The following is a 26195-nucleotide window of genomic DNA, read 5'->3' on the forward strand; positions in this document are numbered from 1 at the left end:
GAGGACCTCATTTTACGATGTTTTTGCTGAGTGCTCTGCAGGGCAAAGTCTCCCTTGTGAAAAATCAGAACGGAGCTGAGTTGCCAAAGGTGCTGTTCCTCCAGCTTCAGCAGGATATCACATTTGCCTTAATATTGTTTTAAGTGAAAGCAATTAGTCTGCAATTTAGTTTAATCATTTGCCAGATTTCATTTTTAAAACCCCAACCATTTAGGGGTTAAAACTCTTAACCTGTGTTTCCACTCTGAATGCAGGGGAGCCAGAAGGGGCGGCACTGACGGGATCCCGGAATTCACCTGCTGCCAGCAAAGCAGAGCTGGGGAAAACACCAGCATCACGCACCAGGCCCTCTAGAAGGCAGGCTGGGTGAGCTGGGCGTGTGTGCGGTGGGCAGCCCGTCCTGGAGGCGTGAGGGCATGCCGTCTCCAGCACCAGCTTCCAGCTCAGGAGCCTGGACCCCGAGCACCGGGCTTGGTCAGCAAATAGCTCTGGGGTCTGAGCATGGTGCCCCTTGCGGATGACCTAGTGGCAGAGGCCTGGCCAGGCCGTGGTGGCCATCCTAGGCGCTGTTCTGCCCTGTTTTTTATCTATTTGTTCGTGAGCACATTCAAGTCTCTCTTGCTTCAGCAAGACTTTCTCTTTTTATTGTTTTAAAGTTTAATGAACATTTTAATTTTCATTAAAGTAATGCTTTTTAAACATTCGACATGTTGTTATACTCTACCAACCACAACCACAAAAACACGTCCTTGGTCACCACCTCCACACCCCATGGCTTGTTGGCAATTTTTTTGACTTTCGTTTTTCAGCTCTAGTTTTAAAAAATGTTTCACTGCCGTTCAATGATTTCTGAGCTTGAGGAATGAGCTCCTGGCTTCCACTGGGAGGGTGATGGACAGTTCAGGCTGGAGCGGGCCTCTGCAGACTCTTTGGCCTTCCTCCCTCTCCTCCGCAGCCTCCTTTTCCTCCCTCCCCAGCCTCAGGGCTCCCTGTTCCTCCCCGGCTCTGTGCTTGGCCCTCACGGGGGGGCCAGAGCCTCCACCCCCTGCTCTTGGCCGCGTGCTGGTCCTCCTCCCCCACTGTGGCTCCCTGCACCTTCTTGGTCCTGTGGTGTTTCACCTCCCCACACCCAGATATCGTTTCAGTGGGGCTTCAGCAGAAAGAAACGAAGATGTTCAACCCACGACAGTCCCTTAAAGGAGGTGCCCCTGGAATCATTCGGATCCGGCTCGGGACCGAGACCAGCCGACAGGACGGGCCCCGTGTGTGAGGTCCGCGGGGTGCCGCTCCCTTGGCCTCTCTAGTTGGAATCTCATGGTTCCCTGAGTCCACACCGCTGCCTGGAGTGGGGCAGCGACCCCACCTGCACAGCTGCTTCCCTCCTGCTCTGGTGTGACCTGGCTCTGGGGTCCCAAGTCCCTGTCGACTCGGGATGCAGAGCCCGCCGCTGTGTGTGCTCTCGGTGTCAGGACACTGCATGAAGCCAGAGCAGGTGGAGGTCACTCGCTGTCCTGACCACGAGGACAGAGCACCCTTCTCTGCATCCTGACACCCACTCCAGGCCCGTTCTGCCCGGGTCGGCACCGGCGGATCTCCATTCTCACCTCCATGTGTGGAGAGCAGCCAGGAAGGCAGAGGGGGCTGCAGACCCACTGGGCCCTGCACAGGGGCTTCAGGAGCCACCCTATGGCTGGGTGCCTGTGATGTCGCCGGGAGCCTGCTCTGGCAGGGAGGCACCCCATCTTCTGCCCCTGGGTGCAGAAGGAGTGGAACACCCAGGTTCCCAGGACATAGACCCTGCCCATGCCTGCTTCTGCTGGCATCCTTGCTGAACCTTGCCTGCTTCTTGTGGACCATGAGCAATAGAGTGCAGACATTCCCATGAACTGCAGAGCCCCGGGCGTGTGCTGGTCAGGTGCCCCACAGCCGCACTGCTGCAGCCATGGGCACGTCCAGTCCATTCTCCTCCACCTCGATAGCTCGCCCAGCCACCCGCCCTAGAGTGTCTTTGGCATTCTGCAGAGAGAAGGCAGCCAGGCCCCGCAGGACCCAAGACAGAGCAGCCTGCTGGCTGCAGGCACGTGGTTGCTGGCAGGGCCCCACACCAGCCTACTGAGGCCTCAAATGCAGGGCAGGGTGGATGGTCTGCCTCAAATGTGTTTGCATTTTGACATAAAACAAGTTGACATTATTCATCTGCAGGAATGAGAAATTATTATCTAATTTCTGATTCTTGGGAAGAAGCGATTCTCTCTAGACTCCTAGGGTAAAAAACACATGACCATTTCTCACTCAACTTCCTGACACCTGTTGGGTCAAAACACACCTGGAAGCCGGGCGTGATGGTGCACACTTGTAATCCCAGCATTCGGGAGGCTGAGACTGGAAGATTACAGTTTGTGGAGAGCCCTGGCTACTTACTGAGGCCCTCTGCAACTTAGTGAGACCCTGTTTCAAAATAAAGAATAAAAATAGGATGTATTCATTCGAGTCACCCCTCCATGCCAGACTGGTATGGAGCTGTAGCTATCTTCTGTATTTCTATCTTTTAATAAACTTCTTTAAATCTTCAAAAAAAAAAAAAGAATAAAAATAGGGCAGAGGAGCTGTGCGTGGTGGCACATGCTTGTAATCCCAGCATTTGGGAGGCTGAGACCAGGGGATCACGGTTCGCGGACAGCCTCAGCTACTTAATGAGGCCCTCTGCAACTCAGTGAGACCCTGTTTCAAAATAAAGAATAAAAAACAGGGCAGGGGGTGTAGCTCAGAGGTCGAATGCCCCTGGGTTCCATTCCCAGACCTGCAAAACAAACAAAAACAAACAAGACCAAAAACAAACAAACAAACATGGAGATCCCCCTTCAGGCCTCCGGCAAAGCCCACAAACACCAGGGTGCCGCACGGGTAGCTGTGCATGCGGGCAGGGTCAAGGCAGCACTCTGGCAGGAGCCGTGGCAGCCACAGTACCTCTGAGCCTGTCCTCCTGTCCTCGGCGCCCTGCTGACTGGTTAGCGTTGGTGTCAGGCTGGATGATGGAGACGGAGTGGGCTGGGTTTGAAAGAGCCCTCTGTGTTTTCTGAGACATGTATGCTTCTATTTTTCAGATTTAGGACATGCCTCCATCCCATGCTGGGGAAAATTATTAGCATAACGAGCAGCTCTTTGTTTCAAATCTCATCCGATCACTCTCAGCTTTGTGTACAGCTCTAATACTTATCAGGAGCCCTTTGGTGAAAGCTCAGGTGTGCCCAGTGCCAAGTGTTTGAGCAATGTTCATACACCACAGGTAGCAGCCTGTGTTGTACGATCCAGGGCAGCAGACAAAGCTCACAAAGGGGCTTGTTGGCGTACACCCCTGAACGAGGCATGAGGCCGCAGGACCAGCCGTGTGGTACAATGTGGGCGACTGTGCCAGCCCCGGCAAACACGTTTGACCACGTGGCAGCATGAATAGCCAGCCTTCCCAGGATACGCGGGCGCCGCTGGGCCTGTAGGTCTGTGCCAGTGCCTGCCGGCTTAACTTCATGGTGACCCCCAAGACAGACGTGGCTGCCAGTCACTCTCACAGATAAGGGAACTGAGGCACAGAGATGCTAGGGAGCTTGTAGAGTTCACACGGAAACAAAGTGAATGGCGACCCCAGATTCACATTCAAGGAGCCTGAGTTTCCGTGCCGTTGGGCCACAGGCACGAAGTGCTGGCTCGGCGAGCTTCTGCTTACATACATGCCTTGAAGCCTCTCCGAGAGCGAGATGTGCAAAACCCAGAAGCACTTCTGCCCTGCCAGGCTCTCCGATGGACCGTCACCTTTCTACGTCTGTTGCTGTGAGCTCCACTGCTCTTGGGGTTGGAATCACATGTTGTTGTACCGCCTTTTCACTAAGGTTCACCCCTGTCACTGGGTACATCGATAGGTTTTGTTCAGTGCTGCGTAATATTTCTGTATATGGACATACCACAGTTTATGTTTCTGTTCAACTGCTGATGACATTGGCTTGTTACTAGCTTTCAGACATCAAGAAGCTTATACAGAATGTGCATCTTTTGTGAACCTAAGTGTTTCTCTGGGTATAAGCCGGGAGTGGAGCTGAAGGACCGCGAGTGTCTGTATGTCTCACTCTAGTGAACAACAGAGAACAGTCTCCGAGCATGGCTATCCCAGACCCTGCTCCCTCAGCAGCGTGCAGTTCTCTTCGCTCCATGTTTCCCCCACACCTCCTGTCCGCAGTCCTTTTCATGATCGCCATTCTGGGGCAGGGGGTCATGGTCTCTCATTCTGGGTATTTTCTAATAAATAATGACAGAGATTCTTTTTCAGATACTGACTGGTAATTTGGATATTGTCCTTTGGGAAGTGTCTATACAAGTCAGCCCTTTTAAAAATATTGAGTTGTTAGTATTTTTCTTATTGATTTGCAAATGTTCTTCATATATCTGGGTATTTATTGCAACATGGGCCATAAATCTCTTCTCTGTCTGTGGTGTCTTTGGATAAACAAGTATTCATACACACACACACACACACACACACACACACACACACACACACATATATTGGTGGTACTGGGAATGGAACCCTTCTACCTCCAGGCTGCACTCCCAGACCTATTTTTTAGATTTTTATTTGGAAACAGGTCTCTTAAGCCAGCGAGGGGCTTCTAACCTGCGTGATCCTCCTGTCTCCGCCTCCCAAGCGCAGGGATTACAAGCGTGCGCCACCATGCCCAGGGTATTCATAATTTTAATGGAGACAAATCTATCTTTTCTCTTTTGGTTCAAGTTTTCTGTGTCCTACTTAAGAAATCCTTACTAACCCAAGGTCATGAGATTCTTCTTGGTCCCACATTGAATCTAGAATCCACCCAAGGCCACATTCTTCCCTCTGTGGCCCCCTCTCAGACAAAGGAGGGGCTCACAGTGAAACTGAGGAGGGCGGGGCCAAGGAGGGGCTGCGTCTCCTGGTGCTCTCTGCCCTCCTCTGCCCCACCCAGGAGCTGAAGGCCCAGCTCAGGGAACTCGGCTGTTAGTGCTGCTCTGGGCCAAGGGCTCTGGGGAGGAGGTCATGGCATCCCTGGCCCCTTACAGCTCAAGAAACTGCTCGTCCACTTGGCACAGCGACACGGCCGCAGCCCTGGAGCAAGGTGATCCTTTTGGAGACTGGGCCCTGCGCAGCCCCCTTGTCTTGTGCCTGAGGAGGCTGTTCCTGCCAACTGTCCTGGGGACCCTGATTGCAGTGGCATCTAACCCCTTCAGCCTCCATTGCCAAGGAAACAAAGCTGCACCAGCCGCTGCTGGCATCTCCAGGGAGCTTGTGCACGAGTCCTTTGCTTAGGCACGCCAGGCCAATCGTCAGCTGCACCCAAAACGCACAGCTGTCTGTCCAGGAAGGCAGGCTGGGCTCCCAGGAAGGGCCCCAGGCCGCAGTGAGCTGCAGGCCGGCCCAGCTGCCCTGTGCCCAGCACACCTTGCGGCTCTGCTGGTGCCCGGTACTGTGAGCAACAGGTGTAGACGTCAGCCTCACACTCTTCCTGCTCCCGACCGGAGGCCCTTCCCCGAGGACAGCAGGCAAGGCAGGCTGCGGCAGGAGTGTTTTATTTTACCTTCATCCTAACACTGACTGTCTTTCTGCTTCTAAAAGTAATGTGATCCACTGGAGGCTTAAAAATGTGACAAAAGACCGAAATTCTTGACACTGCCTGGTCCTAGGTTCAGAGCTGCCTGTGGGTGCCTTCTGTTTGGCCTTGCCTCATCCCTGGTCACTGGCCACAGCAGAGGGTGAGTGCCAGGGACACTGATGGCTCTGTAACAGGCCAGAGAGACCCCAGCTCAGGCCCGCTGAGCCATGAAGCAGGAGACAGCCCTGGCTGAGAGGCTGGAGGACCTGGGGATAGGAGACAGTGGAGGGGCCCTCCAGGGGGATAAGAGGGCCCAGGGAGGCCAGGCCCGGGCGACCCAGCAGCCTGCAAGCGGCAGGTTGCAGCCCATTGCTGGTTGTGAAATCCACTAATGAGCCCTAACTAGCCTGTAGACAACTGGAGTAGTGCGGAGCAGAGCCATCTGTTCTGGGATCAGAGCAGAACGCACGATTCCTATCAGGCCATCGCTCATCGGAGCCGCTGCTGACGAACTCTTACTCCAGTTCTGCATGCGCCTGCTGGGCGGGCTGGAACGTGCTTCTTGGAGCCCCATTTGCTGGGGAAAGTTGGAAAGCCACAGTGTAGAGGACGAAGGGCCCAAGGCTGTGCGCATGGCCTTCTTAGAGGAGGAAGAGGGCAGGGGACCCCGGCCAGTGCGCGAGGAGGCTGGGCTCCTGCGAGCCCAGGGTGGCCAATGGCTCTCCGTGCCAGGTGAGGTGCTGACGGCGTCCTGCCCTCCCTGCTGTCCCTCCTTAGCTCCTTGACATGTCCCTCCCTGAACCCCAGGCCCTCCAGAAACTGCAGTGGCAGCCCCACCTGGCATGGCGTGGGGTACAGGCTGCTGCGTGCTTTCCCAGAAGTCGCTCTTAGAATGAGTCCCAAACAGCCTCTAATGGGATCAAAGGACCAGAAGGAAGCACCCACAAACCCATGGAACAACACCTCCTGAGTGGCTGGCTCAGCACTGGCCCTGGTGGGCTGGCAACGGGGGCAGCTGTGCCTTGTGAGTGGGAGAATGTGCTCTCCTCTTAACCCATGCTTCCAGACGCATCCTGCTGATTTGAGGGTAGCATGGCCCACCGGAGCTGCTCTCATGAGCCTGGAGAGGCTGGTGCACACCCCTCCAGGAGCTGGCTCCTGAGTTCTGCACTGTCTCAGGAGCACTGGCCTCCATGGGCCCTAAATTATAAAGGACTTACATTTTTCTTCCCAAACAAAACTGCTGCTGTGTCTTGGGTGTAGACATGGTGGCCACATGTCCTTTGCCTGCAGTTGGTGAGGACAGGGCTGTGGGCTTCTTGACTGCCCCAGTGATGCTGCCTCTGGGCAGCCTCCACCCTCAGCCTCCAGACTGGGGCTGGTGCTGTCTGCCCCCCGTAGCACGGCGGCCTCACCCCACGACTGCCCGGTGCATCTGGGCAGCCAGATTCTGTGTGCACTGCAGTGTGTGGGTCTGGGAGGGGGTCGTCTGTGCCCAGCCTCCCCACACCATGGTCTTAAAAGCTCCCCTCCAGGGGAGAGCAGCCCCAGTCAGCCAGGCAGCTGGGGCTACCTGCTCGGCCAGGCAGAGGCCAGCCCGAGGCACCTCTGCCGACCTCTGTCTGCGTCATAGCAAAAACACAGCCTCCCAGGAGCCAAGCCTCCACGTCTTTACCTGCACAGTGTGAGTTTTCAGGCCCTTTGGTGGAATCAGTTCTGAGAGTCTTATCTGAAAATAGATCCTCAATTTCACAGACAATTGGGAACTTCCCATGGAACTACAGAAGCTTCACCATCGCCCCACACCCGGGAGCCAGACACTGTTCCTCCTCCCTGCCCAGTGCAACCTGCACAGTCCACGGTCGGGGCAGTGGCGGGGAGGGGAGCTGGGCCCCAGTCCAGGCCTCCGCGATGCTCCAGGCTGCTGTGGGCCAGGTGCAGGTCCTAAGCACCTGCCAGCAACACCATGTCCTCTCCCTGTGTGCACGAGGGTGCCATGACCTCTGAGCAGGCTGGGCGAGCAGGAGATCGAGGCTGGTGGATGCCGCTGCCCTGGCCCAAGGAAGGACTGTGTGTGAGGGGCAGAAGGGAGGCCACAGAGGGAGCCAGGGAGGCCCCAGAGAGCCATCTCTGCTTCTGGCGCTGGCGTGCAGGGCACACTACGTGCTTAGAAGTGTTCACTGAGACTCATCTTCTGTGTCCCGTTTCCTCAGAGAGGAGATGAAAACACAGACGTTGAGCTGAGGAGCAGGACATTGAGGGCAGACATGGAATCCACGGTCAGCTCAGAATGCACAGAGAGCGTGGCCAAGGAAGGGCCGGGCTCCTAAGGTGCTCTGCAGGCAGCGGCCGCCGCGGGCCCTGTGCGACCCTGTCTTCCTCCCTGGGTCCCTGAGGCTTCGTGGGAAGCTGCCCTAGGCATGGGGAGCGCTGGCCCGGAGCCTGCAGTGCTGGCTGAAGGGAGTGACAGGGAGGAAGGAGGGGGATGGAACAGGCGTGGAGCGGGAGTTTGTGGGTCAGGAGCGGCCCAGGGGAGATTACACAGAGGACACTGTTGCTGGTGGCACTGAGTGCAAAGGACCGCACAGCAGGCTGGAGGCTCATCAGCTCTGGGCTGAGAGGACAGCAGCTCCTGGAGGCCCGGGGGCTTCCTCCCAGTGAGATGGGTGTTTGGTGACAGAGGGTCCTGGGCCCCAAGCAGTACTTGAAGCAGACAGGCCACACAAGGGCGGGGAGGAAGAGGTGGCCTGGGTGTGAACCGTGCATGGTCTCCTTGTGAGAACGGCCCTCGGCCCTCACAGTGATAAGCTGCAAAGGAACCTCAGTGACCAGCTGTCTCAGCTCAGCGAGGTGGACGCGACGCCCAGGTGACGCCTGCTCGGTGCCCTGTGCTGCTTCCCAGTGCTCCGGCCCTGGCAGCTCTCCCTCCTCTGTCCACTCATCCCACACTTGGGAACACCGGATTGGATCGACCGTTTGATGAGACACCTGGCCCTCGACATGAAGGCAGAGGCGGCTGAGCCACCCGGGAAGACGACCGGGTTGGGCCGGGCCGGGCTGCGTGGGCCCCGGGAGGACTGGCGTTCTCACAACCAGGCAGGTCCTGGAAAGTGAGTCACCTGGGCCACACCCAGGACGCCGTTGGTCTCTGTGGCTGAGGTTGGCTGAAACGTGGCCTCACCAGTCTGCCTTAGTTTACCCAGTGTGAACTTTATAAGACCAAGGCCTGAGTGGCCACTGCCGCTCTCCAGGGCGTGTCTGTCACTTGCTGCACGAGCCCCTCCCTCCGCAGGCTGCGGAAGCTGTCCCCAGGGCCAAGGCTCGATGGTACCCAGATGCTCTGGCTGGCCCGCGGGCTCCGACAGCCCTCCGTGGGGAGTTGCCTCTGCCAGGCTCGCGTGGGAGGGAAGGCTCCCGGCCACAGCACCAGCTCTGGAGCCTGGCCAGTGAGAGCCAAAGCACACATTCCTCCCTGCGAAGTCACAGCTCTGCTCCCCGGAGCCCTGTGAGGTGCGGTGTGGCACCTGAGGTACGCGGCAGGTATGACCGCTGACCGGGGTGGTGAGGGCAGGTGAGGCCGGAGAAGCCTGTGGACCTGTGTCTACGGAGCAGCTTTGCAGACCAGGTCTGCGCACTGCCATGGAGTCTAGGCTCTGGGAACTACAGAACTCTGCCGCCTTTGGCCCAGTGGGTCCTCTGTCCAGGGGAAGCAGGGCAGATGCATCTCCCACATGGAGGACCAGGTAGGTCTGCACGGGTCTGGATGTGTGGGCCACATCCGCCCCCAGGAAGCACGGTAGAGGATTTAAGAGAAAGCTACACAGCCCGTGGAGCCGCTGCGCTGTGCTCAGACTTTCAGGAGTGTCCATGGGCCTCCGGCCGCCCCTGCCCAGAGTCAACACTGTGTCCGGCCAGGCGGCCACTAGCAGATGCCCCCTAGGGCCCATGCCGGGCCTCAAGGTCGTGTCCACTTGCTGTCTTCATTCTGGCACCCACACCCAGGTGCCTGCACCCCACATCCAAATCCTTTGTTTCCCTTAACACTGACAAATACCTAGGGCTCCTGGGGAGCAACCTGAGGCCCAGAAGGTTTGCACAGTGCTGTTCACACGCACCATCGTTGGCACACGCGGGCCCACGTGCACCGCTGTCGTTTCATGAGGCACTCGTCTTCAAGGCTTCCAGCTCACCAGGCTGTGTGCAGGAGGCCTCCCAAGATGAGGGCCTGAGTCACTGAGCCCTAGATTCATGGAGGAGCATCACCCCTAAAGACCGAAAATGCCACATTCTGGTATTTAACCAAATCGCTTATACACAAGTTCAAAGGTGAGACTTACAGGAACTCTTTCGACATCCTCTTACCTACATGTGGGCCATAGCTCTTTAAAGCTGACATGCCCCGAATGGCCCTCATCCATGTCCCGGTCCCCCAGGACAGAGCCAGCACCCTGGAGGATGCTGGAGGGAGCAGGTACGGAGGAGCTCTGCAGTGGCCTGGGCCCTGAGCTGCTGAGGGCGCTGTGGAATGTGTTCTTCCAGTGGCAGAGGACCCCCGGACCCCAGAGGCAGGTATGCCCACCCTGCAGGAGCCCTGTGGCCCTGCCCTGGGTGCTGGGGATGTGGATGGCACCGCTCTGCACGAGAGCCAAGGAGCGCCCAGAGTCATTTTTTTTTCAAATGTTGCCAGGGAGAGATATTTTTCCTTCAAAATCTTAGAGTCTATGTCACCACGTCTTGGGAACTTCTGGAAACTTAAAGTGCTTTCAGGGTGAGCAGAGGCTCACGGGCTCCTGCTTTCTAGGCTGGTATTTGAGACCAAAGCAAGATTTGGCCCCAGGAGGCTGATGGCTCAGCACATATCTCAGTGCAAGCCCTAGCTGCTGGTGACGGCAATATTTGCTTTGCAAACCACAAGTTTAGTACTTAGAAAAAATACACTGCTCACCCACCAAGAAGAAGGGATGGGAACAATGCGGCCTTGTGCCACAAACAGAGCAGCTACTGACGGAAGCCGGTGCGCAGACTAAGGGTCCTCCACGGGGTCGCCGTCCTGTCCACACCAAGTTCCCAGCAGCCCAGGGAGCCCGAGATGTAAGACCACCTGGCATTTATATCCCGTGCTGTGCAGGGCTCAACTGATCGGCTATGGTCAAGTGGGTGGGCAGCGTCCTGCCAGAGCCTGGACAGCAGAAGGCACACAAGATCTGGGGCCGACTGGCGAGCTTGTTAGAATTTTCTGAGATGTTCTGACGCATGTTCAAGCAAAGTTGGAGCAGGAGCCCTGGGACAGGGCTCAGTGGTGCAGTGGGACAGGGTCTGCAGGAGTGTATGCCTTGAAGGGCAGGGCAGGGATGAGGCTACTTCTTGGTATCTGACCTGAGCATGTGTCCGCCTCCCACAGATAGCCGTTTTTGTCAGGTGGATGCTTTGATGAGCATGAGGAGAGGGGAGGGTTGGGGTGGTGTGGGGAGGGCCACGGAGGGGGCTGGCTGCCCGGGGTCAGCCCAGAGCAGAGGCCAGGGAGACAAGTCCACTGGGGTTCTCAGGGGGAATTCTTGGTTAGCTATGAGTTCTTTCCTTAATTTTTCTTTCAAACTCCTTTAAAAAACCCACCTTTTATCAGTGTATTCATAAGTCGATTTTCCTTTCAGGACAATGTAAAGAGAAGTGGACACCAAAGCGCTGAGATGTCTCACATGGTGGAGTTTACAGAGTGCTGGATACTAGGGTACTGAGATATCTCATACTAGTTTACAGAGTGCTGGATATTAGGGTACTGAGATATCTCATACTAGTTTACAGAGTGCTGGATACTAGGGTACTGAGATATCTCATACTAGTTTACAGAGCACTGGATACTAAGGTACTGAGATATCTCACACACTAGTTTACAGACTGCTGGATTCTAAGGTACTGAGATATCTCATACTAGTTTACAGAGTGCTGGATACTAGGGTACTGAGATATCTCATACTAGTTTACAGAGTGCTGGATACTAGGGTACTGAGATATCTCATACTAGTTTACAGAGCACTGGATACTAAGGTACTGAGATGTCTCACACACTAGTTTACAGACTGCTGGATTCTAAGGTACTGAGATATCTCATACTAGTTTACAGAGTGCTGGATACTAGAGTACTGAGATATCTCACATACTAGTTTACAGAGTGCTGGATACTAGGGTACTGAGATATCTCATACTAGTTTACAGAGTGCTGGATACTAGGGTACTGAGATATCGCAGACTAGTTTACAGAGTGCTGGATACTAGGGTACTGAGATATCTCATACTAGTTTACAGAGCACTGGATACTAAGGTACTGAGATGTCTCACACACTAGTTTACAGACTGCTGGATTCTAAGGTACTGAGATATCTCATACTAGTTTACAGAGTGCTGGATACTAGAGTACTGAGATATCTCACATACTAGTTTACAGAGTGCTGGATACTAGGGTACTGAGATATCTCATACTAGTTTACAGAGTGCTGGATACTAGGGTACTGAGATATCTCATACTAGTTTACAGAGTGCTGGATACTAGGGTACTGAGATATCTCATACTAGTTTACAGACTGCTGGATACTAAGGTACTGAGATATCTCACACTAGTTTACAGAGTGTTGGATACTAGGGTACTGAGATATCTCACATACTAGTTTACAGAGTACTGGATACTAAGGTACTGAGATGTCTCACACTAGTGTACAGAGCACTGGAAACTAAAGTACTGGGATGTCTCACACACCAGAGTCTTCATTCTGTTGATACTGAAGCCATGAGATACATGGATAATGGATGGATGGATAATGGATGGATGGATGGATGGATGGATGGATGGATGGATGGATGGACAGATGGATGGATGGATGGATGGATGGATGGATAAGGTGTGTGTGGATGGATGATACAAGGAAGAAAATGGGTGGGTAGATGGGTGGATAAATGCAAGGCTAATCAGTTAATAGACGGATGGACACACGGATGGATGGATGGGTAATGGATGGATAGACGGGTCACTGAATGTCCAGATGAATGGATAATGGGGATGGGTGTGCGGATAGTGGATGAATGATGAGTGCTGAGCAGATAGATGAATGGATGGCTGCAGGGCAGGTGAGTGGGCACACAGGAGAGGCATGAGTGGGAGATGGACCCATGGACGGTGGACAAGTGGATGGGCAGGTGGAGGGTGGATGCGAGCAAGAGGGCGTGCAGCCCGTTTCTCCAGAGCACAGCACACTGACAAAGCCCTACAGTCTACGGGTAAACCATGGCCCAACCTCAGTGACTGCACCTGTGCTGGGACTTGCTTTTCCTTCCTCACAGAGGAGCTTTGAGGATAAAACAGAATCCAGCACATTTGAACAACACTTTGAAAACTGTAGCTGAACTCCTTTACGAGCTGCTATCATCCAGATTAAGTGGCGTCTACACTGGTAAAGAGTCTGGATTAGAGGTATTTTTAAAATTTGCTTATTCCTTTCAAGTATGTCATTATAGGAACTAATTGCTAATAGCATATTTTCAAGTAGAAGTCCTGCTGGGCCTACTCCAATGAATGAGAAAAAAATCTCATAATTAGCAGCCTTATTTGCATACAGACAATGAGCATTCCTAAAGTCTTTAACCCTGTTCCCATAAGAGCAGCTCTGGCATTCTTGTTTTAAGTGATTAAATTGCTTGGCAAACCCCTTCCTCACTAGAAAGCCGAAAGGTAAGATTAACCCAGCCAAATCATCATTAATACCCAATTATTCCAAATTCCAAGTTAAGGTAGTCTCAATTAATAAGGCTCCCAGGTACAGTACATGAAATGGCACGAATGAGGAAGGTCCACAAGACGCAGTGATCTCCATTCTTGGGTCATAAAGCTAAATGCGCACACAGCTCGCTGGTCTGTGTCTGGGTCCACACCACTGGCTCGTGCAACCCACGCCAACCCTGCCAGGCAGCCTGGCCTTCCAGAAGCAATGGCTGGGACGAGGCAGGAGGAGGAAGCCGCGCAGCCAGAGAAGGCGGAGGTAGGGCGGGCCCGTGCGGGCTGCACGTGCGTCCCGGGCCCCAGCCGCGGGCAGGCTCCCGCACACCTGCGCACCGAGCTTTTGCTTCACCCTTGCGTCTTTAAAAACTGTGAAACTGCTTGGCTCTTGCCCAGGACGCTTTTGTTTTCCTCCAGGTAAGAAGCGTATTTGGCAATGAGAGCTGTTTTTCAGCCTCTGTTTGATGCTTTCCCTTCCGATTAAAATTATATGAGGCCCCAAGGCATATCCAGTGATCACGAGCCACTCTCTTGGCTAGACATACAGTTTTTATTTGAATAGCATTATTGTTACATGACATAAAATACAGGGGAAGGAAGATTGACTACTGCGCCGACTAGAATCTGGCCTACCAGGGAACCCTTGAAATATCGAACATCAGAATTTCTGCTTTTAGCCAAGATGAACTAACAGGGACCAGATTTACTCTTCCACCAAAACAACTAAAAAATGGACAAAATATACGAGACATGTGTTAGACATTAGACATCAGGCAGTGAAAGCCGGAGGTCCCCAGGAGAGGCCAGCAAACCTGGCAAGGCCCCACTTATGGCCTGGAGTAGATTCTGGGCCTGGTGAGGGAGGAGGACCCCGCAGAGCCCACTAGTCTGCCAGAGGTGGAGATGGAGCCAGGGGTCTCAGGAAGACTGCCAGGGAGGAAGGAGCTGCCCAGATGGAGCTCTGGTGTCTGCAGAGGTGGCCGCGGGTCTTCATCTGTGGCCTAATCAACACACTCGTGCCAGGCAGCTCCTCAGGCCTGGGCAGGTGCCACCGAAAGAACGGGGCAAAGGGAGCAGCCCAGTGCCCACTCCTCTCTGCAGAGTGCCGCAGTCACGCACCTCAGACGGCCTCTGGGCAGGCTCCATTTCAATGGTGGGGATTGGCCTGAGATTAAATGCTGCTCCTGTCCTATCTAAAAAAGCTTAAAAACAAGGAGGACCCAGAAAAATGGAGCACGTGCCATGCGACTTAACCATGCCCTGGACTGAGCTCAGGGGTACTATGAGAAAACAAAGCACCCCAAGACCTCCTGAAGTGCAGTCTACATGCCCGACACCCACTTAGAAACAGCAGGCTCCAGAGGAACAGGAGACCCAGCCCGTGATGCCAGGAAAGACTGGTTGACAATTGGTCCAAATGGGCAGAAAATGAGACCGGTGATAGGATCAGCCAACGCAGACGTGAAGACAGTTGCTTAAGCCATGTCCACAGGTTCAGGGAGTCAGAAGAAATATTGAACCTGGAAAGAATAAATGAATCCAAACCAGACTCCTAGAGTTGGAAACTACAGTGCCTGCATTGAAAAGTGTAGTGGAAGGACAGCAGATTAGACAGTGCAGAAGAAAACCAGGGAGCTTGAAGACAGCACCAGAAAACCAGAGCAGGATGCTTTTGATGATTTCAGAACTTACGGTGGGGAGGTGCCTGGGTCAAGAAAGCAGAATGGGGGGCCCAGAAGGAGCCCACATCCCTGTGTCCAAAACAGAAAAGGCCTTTTGGAAAATGGTGCCATACTGCTTAGACAAACAAGAAAAAAAGGCGAGTCTTGACCAAAGCCTCATGCCGTATGCAAAATAAACAAATAAATAAATAAAACTGGCCATGAACTTAAATATAAAACATAAAACCATACAGCTTTTAGAGTAAAACATACGAGAAATGCTTCCGGACCTAGGACTTGGTGGAAAGTTCTTACATGTGACATGAAAGCACAGTCTATGAGAGGAGAAACTACAGATTGGACCTCATTGGAGTCAAGCAGCTCTTCTGCCCTGAAGACCCTGTCAAGGAGCTGGAAAGCCAAGATGCAGACCGGGGCACACACCTGCAAACCACGTACCAACCAAGGGCTCGTGTCTAGATAAAGAACTGTCGGAACCTGGCAGCCGGCACCAAGCAAAATGCAAACAGCTCTTAGAAAGGGACAAAGACTGCAAGAGAAATCTCAGTGGACACAGATGTGTCCAGATGCAGAGAAGCACTCAAAGAGATGTCCAACACGATTAGCCACTAAGTAATCCACAGTAGGCTTATCACCGCATGTATCAGAATGACTTAGTAACAACACCAGCCCCACCGTGGGAATGTTGGTGGCACAGCCACTCTGGGAAATGGTTGGGTGGTTTTTCAGAAGTTAAACATGTACTTACCATATGACTTGGCAGTTGTGTTCTTGGGCCTTTATCTAAGAGAAATGAGAACAATGTTCACCAAACCCTGGGTACCAATGTCATAGCAGCTTTATCAGCAGTGCCAAAAAGTAAAGGCAAAAAAACCCCTCCCAAACAAAAACAAACCCAAACAACTCGAATGCCCTTCAACAGGCAAGCGGCCAGTGTGGCCCGTTCACCGCGGGCATCACCCAGGAAGAAAGAGGAAGGGGCTCTCGGGTCAGCAGCAATTGAAGCCAGACGGCTTTGCTGAAGAACTCTACGTTGCCTGTTCTGCGCAAACTTGCAGAACCTTGAGGGCGGGTACTCCCCACACCACTCTAAGGCTGGGGTCCCTCTGGTATCAGAAGCAAAGGTATTGGAAGGGAGCAGAGGCATCCAGGGCTCCGTTGCACCCCTAGAGCCGGTGCCAGGCTGCCGTTGGCGGGTGAGAAGGCAGAGGCCTTCCTGGGCTCTCCATTCTCCACCGCTCAGCACTGGGCTCTGGCCACTTCCAGAATCTGCAGCAGTTTGATCTTACAGGGAGGGAGGCGGGAGGCTGGGAAGGGAGGGAGGATGTAGAGGAAGGCCCAGCACGATTCAGACCTGCGTGGATGTCGCAGTCGGGAGGGGACTCCTGTGCTCACCTGTCTGGAAGCTCTCCAGCTTCCCTATCAAGAGGAAAGCCATCGCAGACAGTGGGACCCCAACAGTCAGGTTCCATAGGATAAGGAGTATTTGAATTCAACCCTCCTTTAACACAGGATTAAAACATCAACTGACCACCTGGAGTGAAGGGCCAGGGTTCAATGAGCCCATGGTGGGCAGTGTCTGCCAGTCGGCTTGCGCTTCAAGGACGGGTTGGGGGTTCGGAGGTGTGGGGATCTCTGCGTGTGAGAGGGGTCATGGACGGCCATACATGGGATGAGCTCTGAGGCTGGGGTCGCATGTTCTGGGGTAGGCTCCCACACTTTCTTTTTGCTGGGGAGTAAGCACCCTCTGAGGACCAGGGGCTGGCGGAGGACACAGAGTGCGAGGGGATTGAGCCCTTCCTGGTGAAAGGGCGCCATGGCCGGCCACACTGGCCAGAGAATGTGCAGGTGGTCAGAGGCGTCAGTGGCTCTGTGTAGCGTGAGCCAGGTAGCGGCCTCTCCCTATGGCCCAGGTGTAGAGCGCCGGCCCTGGCCTGGCTGGGTGTGCCCACAAGGAGCCCAGCACTGGCCTAGAAGTTCCACTGCCTTGGGCTCCTCCCTGAAGGAAGCAATGTGGGTTCCTGAGGAGCAGGAGGCCCCTCCATCCTGTGTAGGGGTGTGCAGGGCCGTGGGGCGCTGTCCCCTTTGAGCCTCCACCTGCTTCATGGCGGTCCTTTCTGCACTTCCCCTGGCTCCACCCTCTGCCCCACTTCCTCCAGGTTGTCCAGTGACCCCCATGACCCCAGCAGATCCCACATCTGCACCTTCGCCTGAAAGCTCAGGTTCATGTGATCATTACTAGTGTTCTATTCTTAATCATCTCTCCAGGAATGATTAATGCCCTCATCAGTCTCCCTGAGAGTCTGTTCTCAGTGGCAGCCCATGGCATTTTATTTTATTATTTTATTTTTAAACAGAGCCTCACTAAGTTGCAGAGAGTATCATGAGTTTTCTGAGGCTGGCCCTGAAACTGCAATTATCCCAGCTGCATTTTATTTTTATTAAAATTTTTTCCCCTCAGGACTGGGGACTGAACCCAGAGGCATTCTACCACTGAGACACATCCCCAGCCTTTTTTTTTTTTCCTTTTCTTTTTAGCACAGAGAAACAGGGTCTGAGTTGCAAAGGGCCTCACTAAGTAGCTGAGGCTGTCTTCGAACTGCGATCCTCCTGTCTCAGCCTCTTGAATGCTGGGATTACAAGCATGTGCCACCACGCCCAGCTCCCAGCCCTTTTAATTTGCATTTTGAGACTGAGTCTTGCTAAGTTGCCCAGGCTGGCCTTGAACTTGTGGTCCTCTCGCCTCAGCTTCTTGAGTCATGGGATCACAGTGACTGGTTTCCGTGTGGTCATTTTAAACCTCGGTCAGCTCACATCCTGTCATGCTTTAGCCCCACGGTGGCTGGGGCTGGCCTCAGGGTGAAGCCTGGGTCCTCAGCAGAGTCCACGGGCCTTGCAGTACCGGGCCAGTTGCCTCCCTGCATCTGCTGCCTTACAATGCACACGACCAAAGTTAGCAACTTGAAGCAGCGGGCTCTCGCTGCAGTCTGGAAAAGCCAGGCAGGGACGGCTGGTCTTGGCTGTCCTGGTGTGGGCTGGGGCCGGGCGGTGGGCTGGGAGCCCTGAAGCAGCTCTACTCCTTCTCTCCTACTCACGATCCTGCGGCTGGCGCTGCTGTGCTTTGGGTACTCACTGGTGCACAGTGCGTACACACACACACGAATGCACGCATGCACGCACGCACACACGCACAGGGCCTGTGTGGCTTGGGCTTCCTTATGGCATGGCGGCCAGGGTTCTAGGGCTAGCATTCCTCAAGGGTAGGCAGATGCTGCCACCTTCCTGGCCCAGCCCTGGAGTCCTGGGGCCTGCCTTCTCTGAGGCAGCACAAGTCTACCAGGTGAGGGAGAGGAACACTTGCCCTGTGACCCAGAGCCAGGCTGAGCACGGGGCACTGGGGCTGTGGAGCCAGGCCCTGTCCAGCTCCCTGTCCCGGGTCCCCTCAGCATGGGCTCCTGCTGTACAAGAGACCTGCTGACTCGCAGAGGCACAGAGGCTCTGGGATTGCCCTGTTTCCATGTGAAGAAGTTGAGGTGCAGAGCTCTTCCCACCAGGTCACAGGTGGGAAGTCTCCTCACAGTGTGGGCAGCACCCAGGCCCGGCTGGGGAGGAGGGAGCCAAGGCCGGTGTTCCCACCCACCCTGCTGGCGAAGACTCCCCGGGGCCAGAGCTCAGGTCTGGGATGCTTTCCTCTTTGGGGGAGCAGAGCCGCTGTCTCTGGGATGGGCAGTGCCCAGGAAGGCAGGGCGTCCCTGGACGCTGGGTGGACATGGCTGCTCCTCCCTGCAGTGGTGGCAGATCTGGACGGGCAGGAGGGACACAAAAGGTGCCACGTGGGGCTCTGCTCCGCCCCACCTAGGAGCCTGTTGGGTGGGCACTGTGGAGACCCCTCAAAGCCTTCGTGTCTCAGGGTTCCAGCCAGCAAACACCAGGGTGTGGTGTGCCCTGCCTAGGGCCTCTGTGGGCACGGCGGGCTCCTGGCTGGGAAGGGCAGCGGGCTGCGCGGGGTCCAGCTCCAGAACCGGCCAGAGGAGGCAGCAGCGACTGCCTGACACAGCCGGACAACCCTTGGCTCCAATCACCCGAGCGCTTCCCCGCAGATGTGACTCAAGCCACCCCCAAAATAGATCCTCATTAGCGATTCTCTTCCCCCTTTTTGGAGAAAGAGGGATGGCTGCCGGAGGGAAAGTGCCCATAATTAAACCCATTAGCAGCTGCTCAGCGGCTCCGGGCACTTTGAGGAGCCCACTCCGTCCTGTCCCTTGGGGAAGAGGGGACCAGTGGGACATAGGGAAACTGTTGGTGGGAGAAAGGAGGGTGAGGGCAGCAGCTGCTCTCGGGCCCGAGGCCCCTGCGGGCAGGGCGTGGTGCCATGGGCTGGGAGGTCGCCCAGCCTCCACCCACTCCGGGGGGGCTCGTGCCTCGCTCCTGCTTTGCTCCATTCTGTGTGAGCATGTGTGCGTGCGTGTGTGTGCATGTGCGTGTGCATGTGAGTGTCTGCGTGTGTCTGCGTGAGTGCACACGCACGTGTGTGTGTGTAAAATGAGTATCGCCTGGCCTCTTTTGGTGCCATTCGAGTGATTCAAACTCATAGGACTTTGAGTCCCAGCTTCCTGGCAGAAACCCAAGACAGGAGGTTCTGCTGGGAGTGGTCACACGTCATGTCGGCACACGGAGTCTGCCTTCTGCTTCGGTCTAAGCAGACAGTCATCTTAGACCTAACTTAATTTTTTTGGCATAAAGAATTATAAATATGATGTGCTTCACATATGTGATTTCAAATCAGGTTACTGAGCCGGGGTCTGTCTCAGGCGTGGATAATTGAAAAGCAGAGTTGGTAAACAGCTGCTGCTCACCCTCAGCTCATCCTGTACATGAACCTCACAGCAGTATCACCGTAGTCAGACAGTAGACACCTGAGCGTCCACCGCGCGTGAGTAGGAAACAGGTGAGCCGTGTCCATAGCCACGGTGTGGGTGAGCTGCAGCGTGTGAAGGTCCCAGGCACACAGGCCGCGCCCGACCACCATTCCTAAGGGGGCCAGAGCAGGCGGAGCCCCTGAGTTAGCTGTGGCTCTTAGGAGCTGGGGAAGGAGAGATGGACATGGCATTTTTTGCAGGGCAATGAAAATATTTGGAACTAGATAGAGGTGGTGACTACTCAGTTGCAAAGACACAAAACACCATGGAATCGCATGCTTTAAAACGGTAAATTTCAATGTCCATGAATTTCATCCCCATTTCTGAGACAAGAAGATCGGGTAGACATCTTTAAAGAGGCCCTTTGACTTCTCCCTCACCATGGTCCTGGCCTCTTCCCACAGGGCCTCCTCGAGACACATGTACTCGGTACAGCTTAGTTACTGCCACACAGGAGGCGTTTATGAAGACGTCGCCAGTGCTGGGAAGCTCACTGCTGCAGGACAGCTGCCCACCCTGGGCTGGGGCAGTTGGTCTGCATGGGTCCCCCGGCGGGCAGTGTGGGATAGGACCGCTACTAACCACGGGGACCCTGCGGCCGGGCCCATGAGCCCCTAGGCTGGGCAGCAGCGCCCTCAAACGTCTGGGTCTCTGCTGAGGCTGCACTTGGTTAGATTTGATGTTTACAAGATGAGTTTTTCATCCCACACAGTCCCAGATGTAGGGGTAAAGCAGCGGTTCCCTGCTCTTCTCGTAGTGAATGAGTCTTGGAAAGCCTGTCTGCCCTGGAGGCCCCCACAGGCCTCCGTCGCTGAGTACAGACAGTGCGAGAGGCCCGTGAACCTGGGAAAGCAAGCCCCAGACGCCCTGCCAGGCTCGCTGGGCCGCCACCTCACGTGGCTTCCCGGGACACAGCCTTGGTTCCGCGGCGTGTCTGAGGGGACACAGGCTGCTCTGACAGCCAGCTCTGCTCAGCCAACCTAGCTCGTGCAACAGTCTTGTCCTGATCACTCTGTCGGGATTAGTCTAGAAGGTGCCAAAGCTGACGAACAGGGAAGAAGCCCACCGGCCACTCTTCACAGCTTGGAATCTATTTGGGGCGATAAGGTGCTATGTTGGCAGAGGGGAGGGGGACTTACAAACCCCAAGGGCGGCTCCAAAGCCCCTTCCTCAGCCTCCAGCCAGGCCAGTTCCCAATGGAGCACAGCATGGGAGCCGCTGAGCAGTCAGGACCAGCGAGGCCTCTGCCTCCCACCAGGTGCAGCGCCAGCCCAGGCCTTGCCATTTATCTAGCATTTAGAGATGCTGAGCCTGGTGATGACCAGCTCCTCCTGCCTCCTCTGTCACTCCTAAATCACCCCTCAGCCGGCCTCCCTGACAGGACACCGAGAGCTTGCTTCAAAGGGCATCAGGTGGGGAGGAGGGGCAGGTGCTTCTGCTGTTTGAGGGGATGGGGACTTCTCCAGTATTTTAACTCAATCTGGAAACCTCTCGGCAAAGACTGGGAACTTTTGCATTTCATAAAGCCCCAAAGCAAAATCTTGTTTCAGAAAGACACCTAAGAACCATAGTTACCATAGAGGTCCTGGGTCCATACTTGTCTGAGTGGCTAGAGCACCTTCCCGCACAAATTTGAAGGAGATTCGAGAGGGGACAGAAGAGTAACTGGAGCCAAGTGCAGAGAGGGGCAGGGTCTCACTGGGGAGGCGCAGACCTGCTCTTCCCAGAGGATGGTCGAGTGGTGAGCGACTGTGTGGGGCCAAAGCCTCACCCCGACACTTTTCGAAGCAAAAGTATTGGGTGTAAGCAAAAGTTCCTTCTCCACCTAGCCTGTGTGAGCATTTTCACAGTGCTTTATTTAGAGCCTGAGAACTGTACCCAATACCCACCGATTTCTGACAGGTTTTCTTTAAACGCAGCAGGAAGGAAGAGAACACCTCCATAGCAAGGCACATTTCCTTCTGTTTCAGTGATCACACAAGCAGCCAGCTCTACCAACAAAAAGCACATTTCCCAGACCGTCCCCTGTCCGTGCCTTTGAGAACAAAGAACTTTCCATGCATGCGATGAATCACTCAGACTGAGATCGTCCAGCAAAAAAAAAAAAAAAAAAAAAAAAAAAAAACTGCTTTATTGGATCCATTTTCTAGCTACAAAGATAGCCGACACAAATATCAAACGCTTCCTTTCATGACAGTCTACTAGGAAATGGTTCATGCAACTCCCTGACACTAAGCACAGGGTAGGTGTCCGGGCTGGGACAGGGCGGGGCGGGGCGGGGCGGGGGCGCTCAGGTAACGCACCGCATGTCAGCTCTTTACGGTCCTGCGCAAACCTTCAGATATGGCTTTCAGACTTTGCTTCCTTCTGTGAGTTAGAAAAAGGTAGCACATCATCAAACAATTGAGTATTTTAAAGATGTTTCTTCTTTTCCGGGCTGTAACTTTCAACCTCCACCCATGGTGCAATTCAGGCTTGTTCCATAAGGGGGCGTTAACTCCTAAGGCACAATTATTAGGTTAAACATGTTTTAATTAAACCATGCTTTTTGGTTATATGAAACAATAGGTCACTGCCAGTAATAGAGTGCAGTAAGCAGTTAATAGTACAAAACGCAGCAGTGGTGCCTACACTAACCTATCTGTCAACAGGAACTAAGCTGAAAACCCACTACACATGGCTGCGTATGAAAACATTGCTTTCGGTAATTGTTTTCTTAGATGAAGCAGAGACTATAAGGCTTCTGTGAAATAATAATCCTATAATTGAACAAATATATTACACTCCTTTGTAATGGTATTTACAGCTACTTTCCGATTTTGCCATGTGGTAGCCCACGGGCGTCTAAATGCACTTCTCAGGAGTCTACAGTGTCCGGCATTGCCCAAGATGGCAGGGGCGACAGACCCAGTGGAAGGTGCTAGAGGTGGGTCTGGACTCTCAGGTGCTTCTGCAAATGGACACTGGTTATTGCTAATGTGGAAGCCCTGCTGGGCATAACGATTACCACCATCTCTGCCACTGATTATTGATACATAAATATATGCCTATATAAGTACATGCATGCTAACGCAGGATCCACCCGGGACACACAGGTTACTTTTTTGTCCAGCCCTGTCTTATGCTATTCAACTTCCCCGTGCTATGTTCAAAGCCAGATTAAAAACAAAACCCCAGCATGCTCCTAGGAACAACCCTATGGCTTCTGTCACACGGGGGGGGGTCTATCATGCACGCGTGGAGATGGCTGATCGGAAGACCTCTGAGGTGCGCTGAGTGAGGCAACACAGCTGTGTAGCCCCAGGGAAAGTCAAGGAAGAGGAGGGAGTCCTGCTGAATGTCTCCCATCACCCCCGGCTTGCCGAAGTTTTCTTAATTTGTACAAATAAAGTCTTCTCCTGAAGGCTTTTGATAGCTCTTGCTCCTAGGACACTCCTGGCAGCAAGCCCAACGCTCCACCCATGATGCCCGAGGGGGTGGCGTGATGAAATAAGGCACTTCCAGTATTGCGACCCGGCTTGCGAGGACAGAGCTTCAGATAGACCCTCTGCTGGCCCTTCCCGCGAGGGTCTGTTCTCCAGAGACGGCTCTCCCGCGGAGCCGCTGCGGCCCCATCCGCCCCTGCACTTCTTGCTAGAACTACTTCTTTGTGCATGCAGGGTAAGTCTTCAGCTTGCGTTCAGTGGGCTGGAGTCTGAGTGGTACCAGATGTGTGCTCAGCTCACGTCGTCACGAACCTCGCTTGCTATGGCGCAGCTGTGCCCACCAAGCCAACCCCGGCGCGGCGGGCTACGAGTGGGGGTTCGTGCTGGAGAGGTCGTTGCGTATGATTTCATTTACTGCAAGAAAGGGAGAGAGAGCATTAGGGAAGAGCAGCCGCGGCACCTGTAGGCAGGTAACAAGGAGGAGCTGCGGCTGTGGAGAGGTCAGTGCCCCAAGGGGCTGGCCCTACTGTTCCTGAATGGTCTCGCACCTCTGAGCTCCGCCTGCCGGCTGGCATCTCCATAGTGATACCCTGGCCCTGAGCCCTGGTCCACACTGGTGGGAGTGGGCTCAGCCCAGTCAGGGGTCCACCAGATGCCCGAGGGCATCCTCAGGGCTGAAGTCACCGGAACGATGTTTCCTGAGCTTGCAGAACAAGTGCTTGGACAGGCCACGGGCTCCCCGGAGCATGTTCAGTGTGAGAGACGGTGAGGCGTGGGGACTGCCCTGTGTCTGGGGCCATTCCTTCGTTTCTCTTGCTATGATGGTCCAGCCACAGTGTCCCCACAGGCCATGCTGGCCACTATCAGCCTGTGGGTTTTGGCAGATGGACAGAAAATGAGAGAAGCTGGCAAAGGCCATCAGCAGGGAGCCGCACAACATCCCTCTGCCCAGCCCCGATGGCCCCTGATGGGCGGCTGTCACCATGGCCTGTCTTCCTGGCGGGGTCTGGGGTGGGGGAGGCTGCACTGACGTCAGGGAACTGCCGGGGCTTCCCTTTGTCGCTGCGGCCAGAGCGCCTGCACCCAGATAAGCACCGGCCTCCCTCAGAGGCCAAGGGCGGCTTCCTGGAGCCCCGTGGGTGTGGGCTTCATCACCCCACTCCCTTCCCTGAGCTGCCTTTCAACACCCCCCTGCACTATTTTTAAGAATAACAATAATAAAATGCAGTTGGGGAACCAGGAATTGTGTCATGGGAACCGATAACAGAAGAAACTTTGGCTGCAAACAAACCATGGGCTTGCGGGGGGCCGGGGTGGGGGGAGGAGGCTCGCGAGAGACTCGAGCGTTGCAGGCCACCGCGGTCAGCGCTGCCCCACACGCATGAGCAAAGACGGACCACACAGCGGCCACCCACTCCGGGGCCTCCGTGGAGACGGGGATGATCTGGTCCACAGTGCCAGCCGCTCTCTGGAGAAGGCTCTGGCGGAGGCGTGGGAAACTCCAGAAGGCAGGCAGGCTCCCTCCCACCGTGGCTCTTCACAGCCACTAATGAGGAACCGGGTCCAGGTGCTCACAGCCGGTCCAGGACCAGCATCAGGACCCAACTTGCTCCCGGAGGCTGCGAGGCAGCTGCTCAGCTACGGCACTTTCCATGACACACGCAGGCAGGTGTGGCCGATGGCAGCCCTGGGGCCGGGGCCGGCAGGGGCACTGGAGGACAGAGCACTGTTCTTGGCCGAGAGCCGCAGGGCCGTGTCCTCCTGCCTCGGTATGCGGTGGGGGCACAGCGGCCGCAGCCCTGACGCTGCGCCTTCCCTCGCTCGGTCAGCCTTCTTGTTGTAAGAGGCATGTGTGTAAGTTCACTTCGCCTGATCCTTGTGACAGCAAAGACCCTGACGAGACAAGTCGCCAATTGCCGGGGTCCTTAGCATGTTTCTTGGGGAACAGAAGGCTTGCTTGTGACTGGGGTTTCTCGGTGGCAGGTGAAGGGTTCACACACTTGGCGAGGTGCAGGTCTGCTTCGGTGAGCAGGTGGAGGCTAGGATGTGCCCACGGCCTCGCCCCCGCAGCTCTGGCGGTCCCTGGCCCTAAGCCTGGGGTGGCGGCGGGGTCCGAGTGCACATCACCCAGCTCCTGGGCCCATGGCCCTCCCTGGGCGGGTGGACAGCTGGAGCTGGGAGAGATGTCTGGGGTGCAAAGCAGCGAGATGGGGAAACGAGCCACCCACTCAAGCCAGAGAGGGTTCACTGGCCGGGGCTTTTGAAGTAGGCCCACAAGGAGAAGTGGGAGGGTGTTCCAGGGCACCAACAGAGCCAGTCTGACAGCGCACTCGGGTCTCACGAGAACTGAGAAACGCTCCAAACCTATGCTACAAATGGTGATGGAGGGTGGGGAAGGCCTGAGGAGGGAAGGGAGGCCTGGGGTGGTAAGGATGGGACATCAGGGAGGCCTGAGAGTATTGAGGGTGGCCAGGAGCGAGGCTAGGAGTAACAGGGTAACAGTGATGGGCAGGAGGGAGGCTGAGGACAGTGATGGGCAGAAGGGAGGCTGAGGACAGTGATGGGCAGAAGGGAGGCTGAGGACAGTGATGGGCAGGAGGGAGGCTGAGGACAGTGAGGGGCAGGAGGGAGGCTGAGGACAGTGATGGGCAGGAGGGAGGCTGAGGACAGTGAGGGGCAGGAGGGAGGCTGAGGCAGTGAGGGGCAGGAGGGAGGCTGAGGACAGTGAGGGGCAGGAGGGAGGCTGAGGACAGTGAGGGGCAGGAGGGAGGCTGAGGACAGTGAGGGGC

At 55.0% G+C, this 26195-nt stretch overlaps 1 protein-coding gene across 5 annotated transcripts in view; it reads right to left on the reverse strand.

The window, feature by feature from the left end:
• Positions 1-23770: 23770 nt before the first annotated feature.
• The window catches only part of NFATC1 (nuclear factor of activated T cells 1), a gene marked incomplete at both ends in the record, with an annotated part of 95165 nt that continues 92740 nt past the window's right edge, over positions 23771-26195 (reverse strand). For all 5 annotated transcript variants that reach the window (XM_080714748.1, XM_080714745.1, XM_080714747.1 and 2 more), the window contains one exon: positions 23771-23820. In XM_080714748.1, the coding sequence (XP_080570874.1) occupies positions 23771-23820 (50 nt within the window). The remainder of the gene's footprint in view (positions 23821-26195) is intronic.

Source organism: Muscardinus avellanarius, assembly GCF_963383645.1.
Source record: "Muscardinus avellanarius genome assembly, chromosome: 17".
Taxonomy (NCBI): Eukaryota; Metazoa; Chordata; class Mammalia; order Rodentia; family Gliridae; genus Muscardinus; species Muscardinus avellanarius.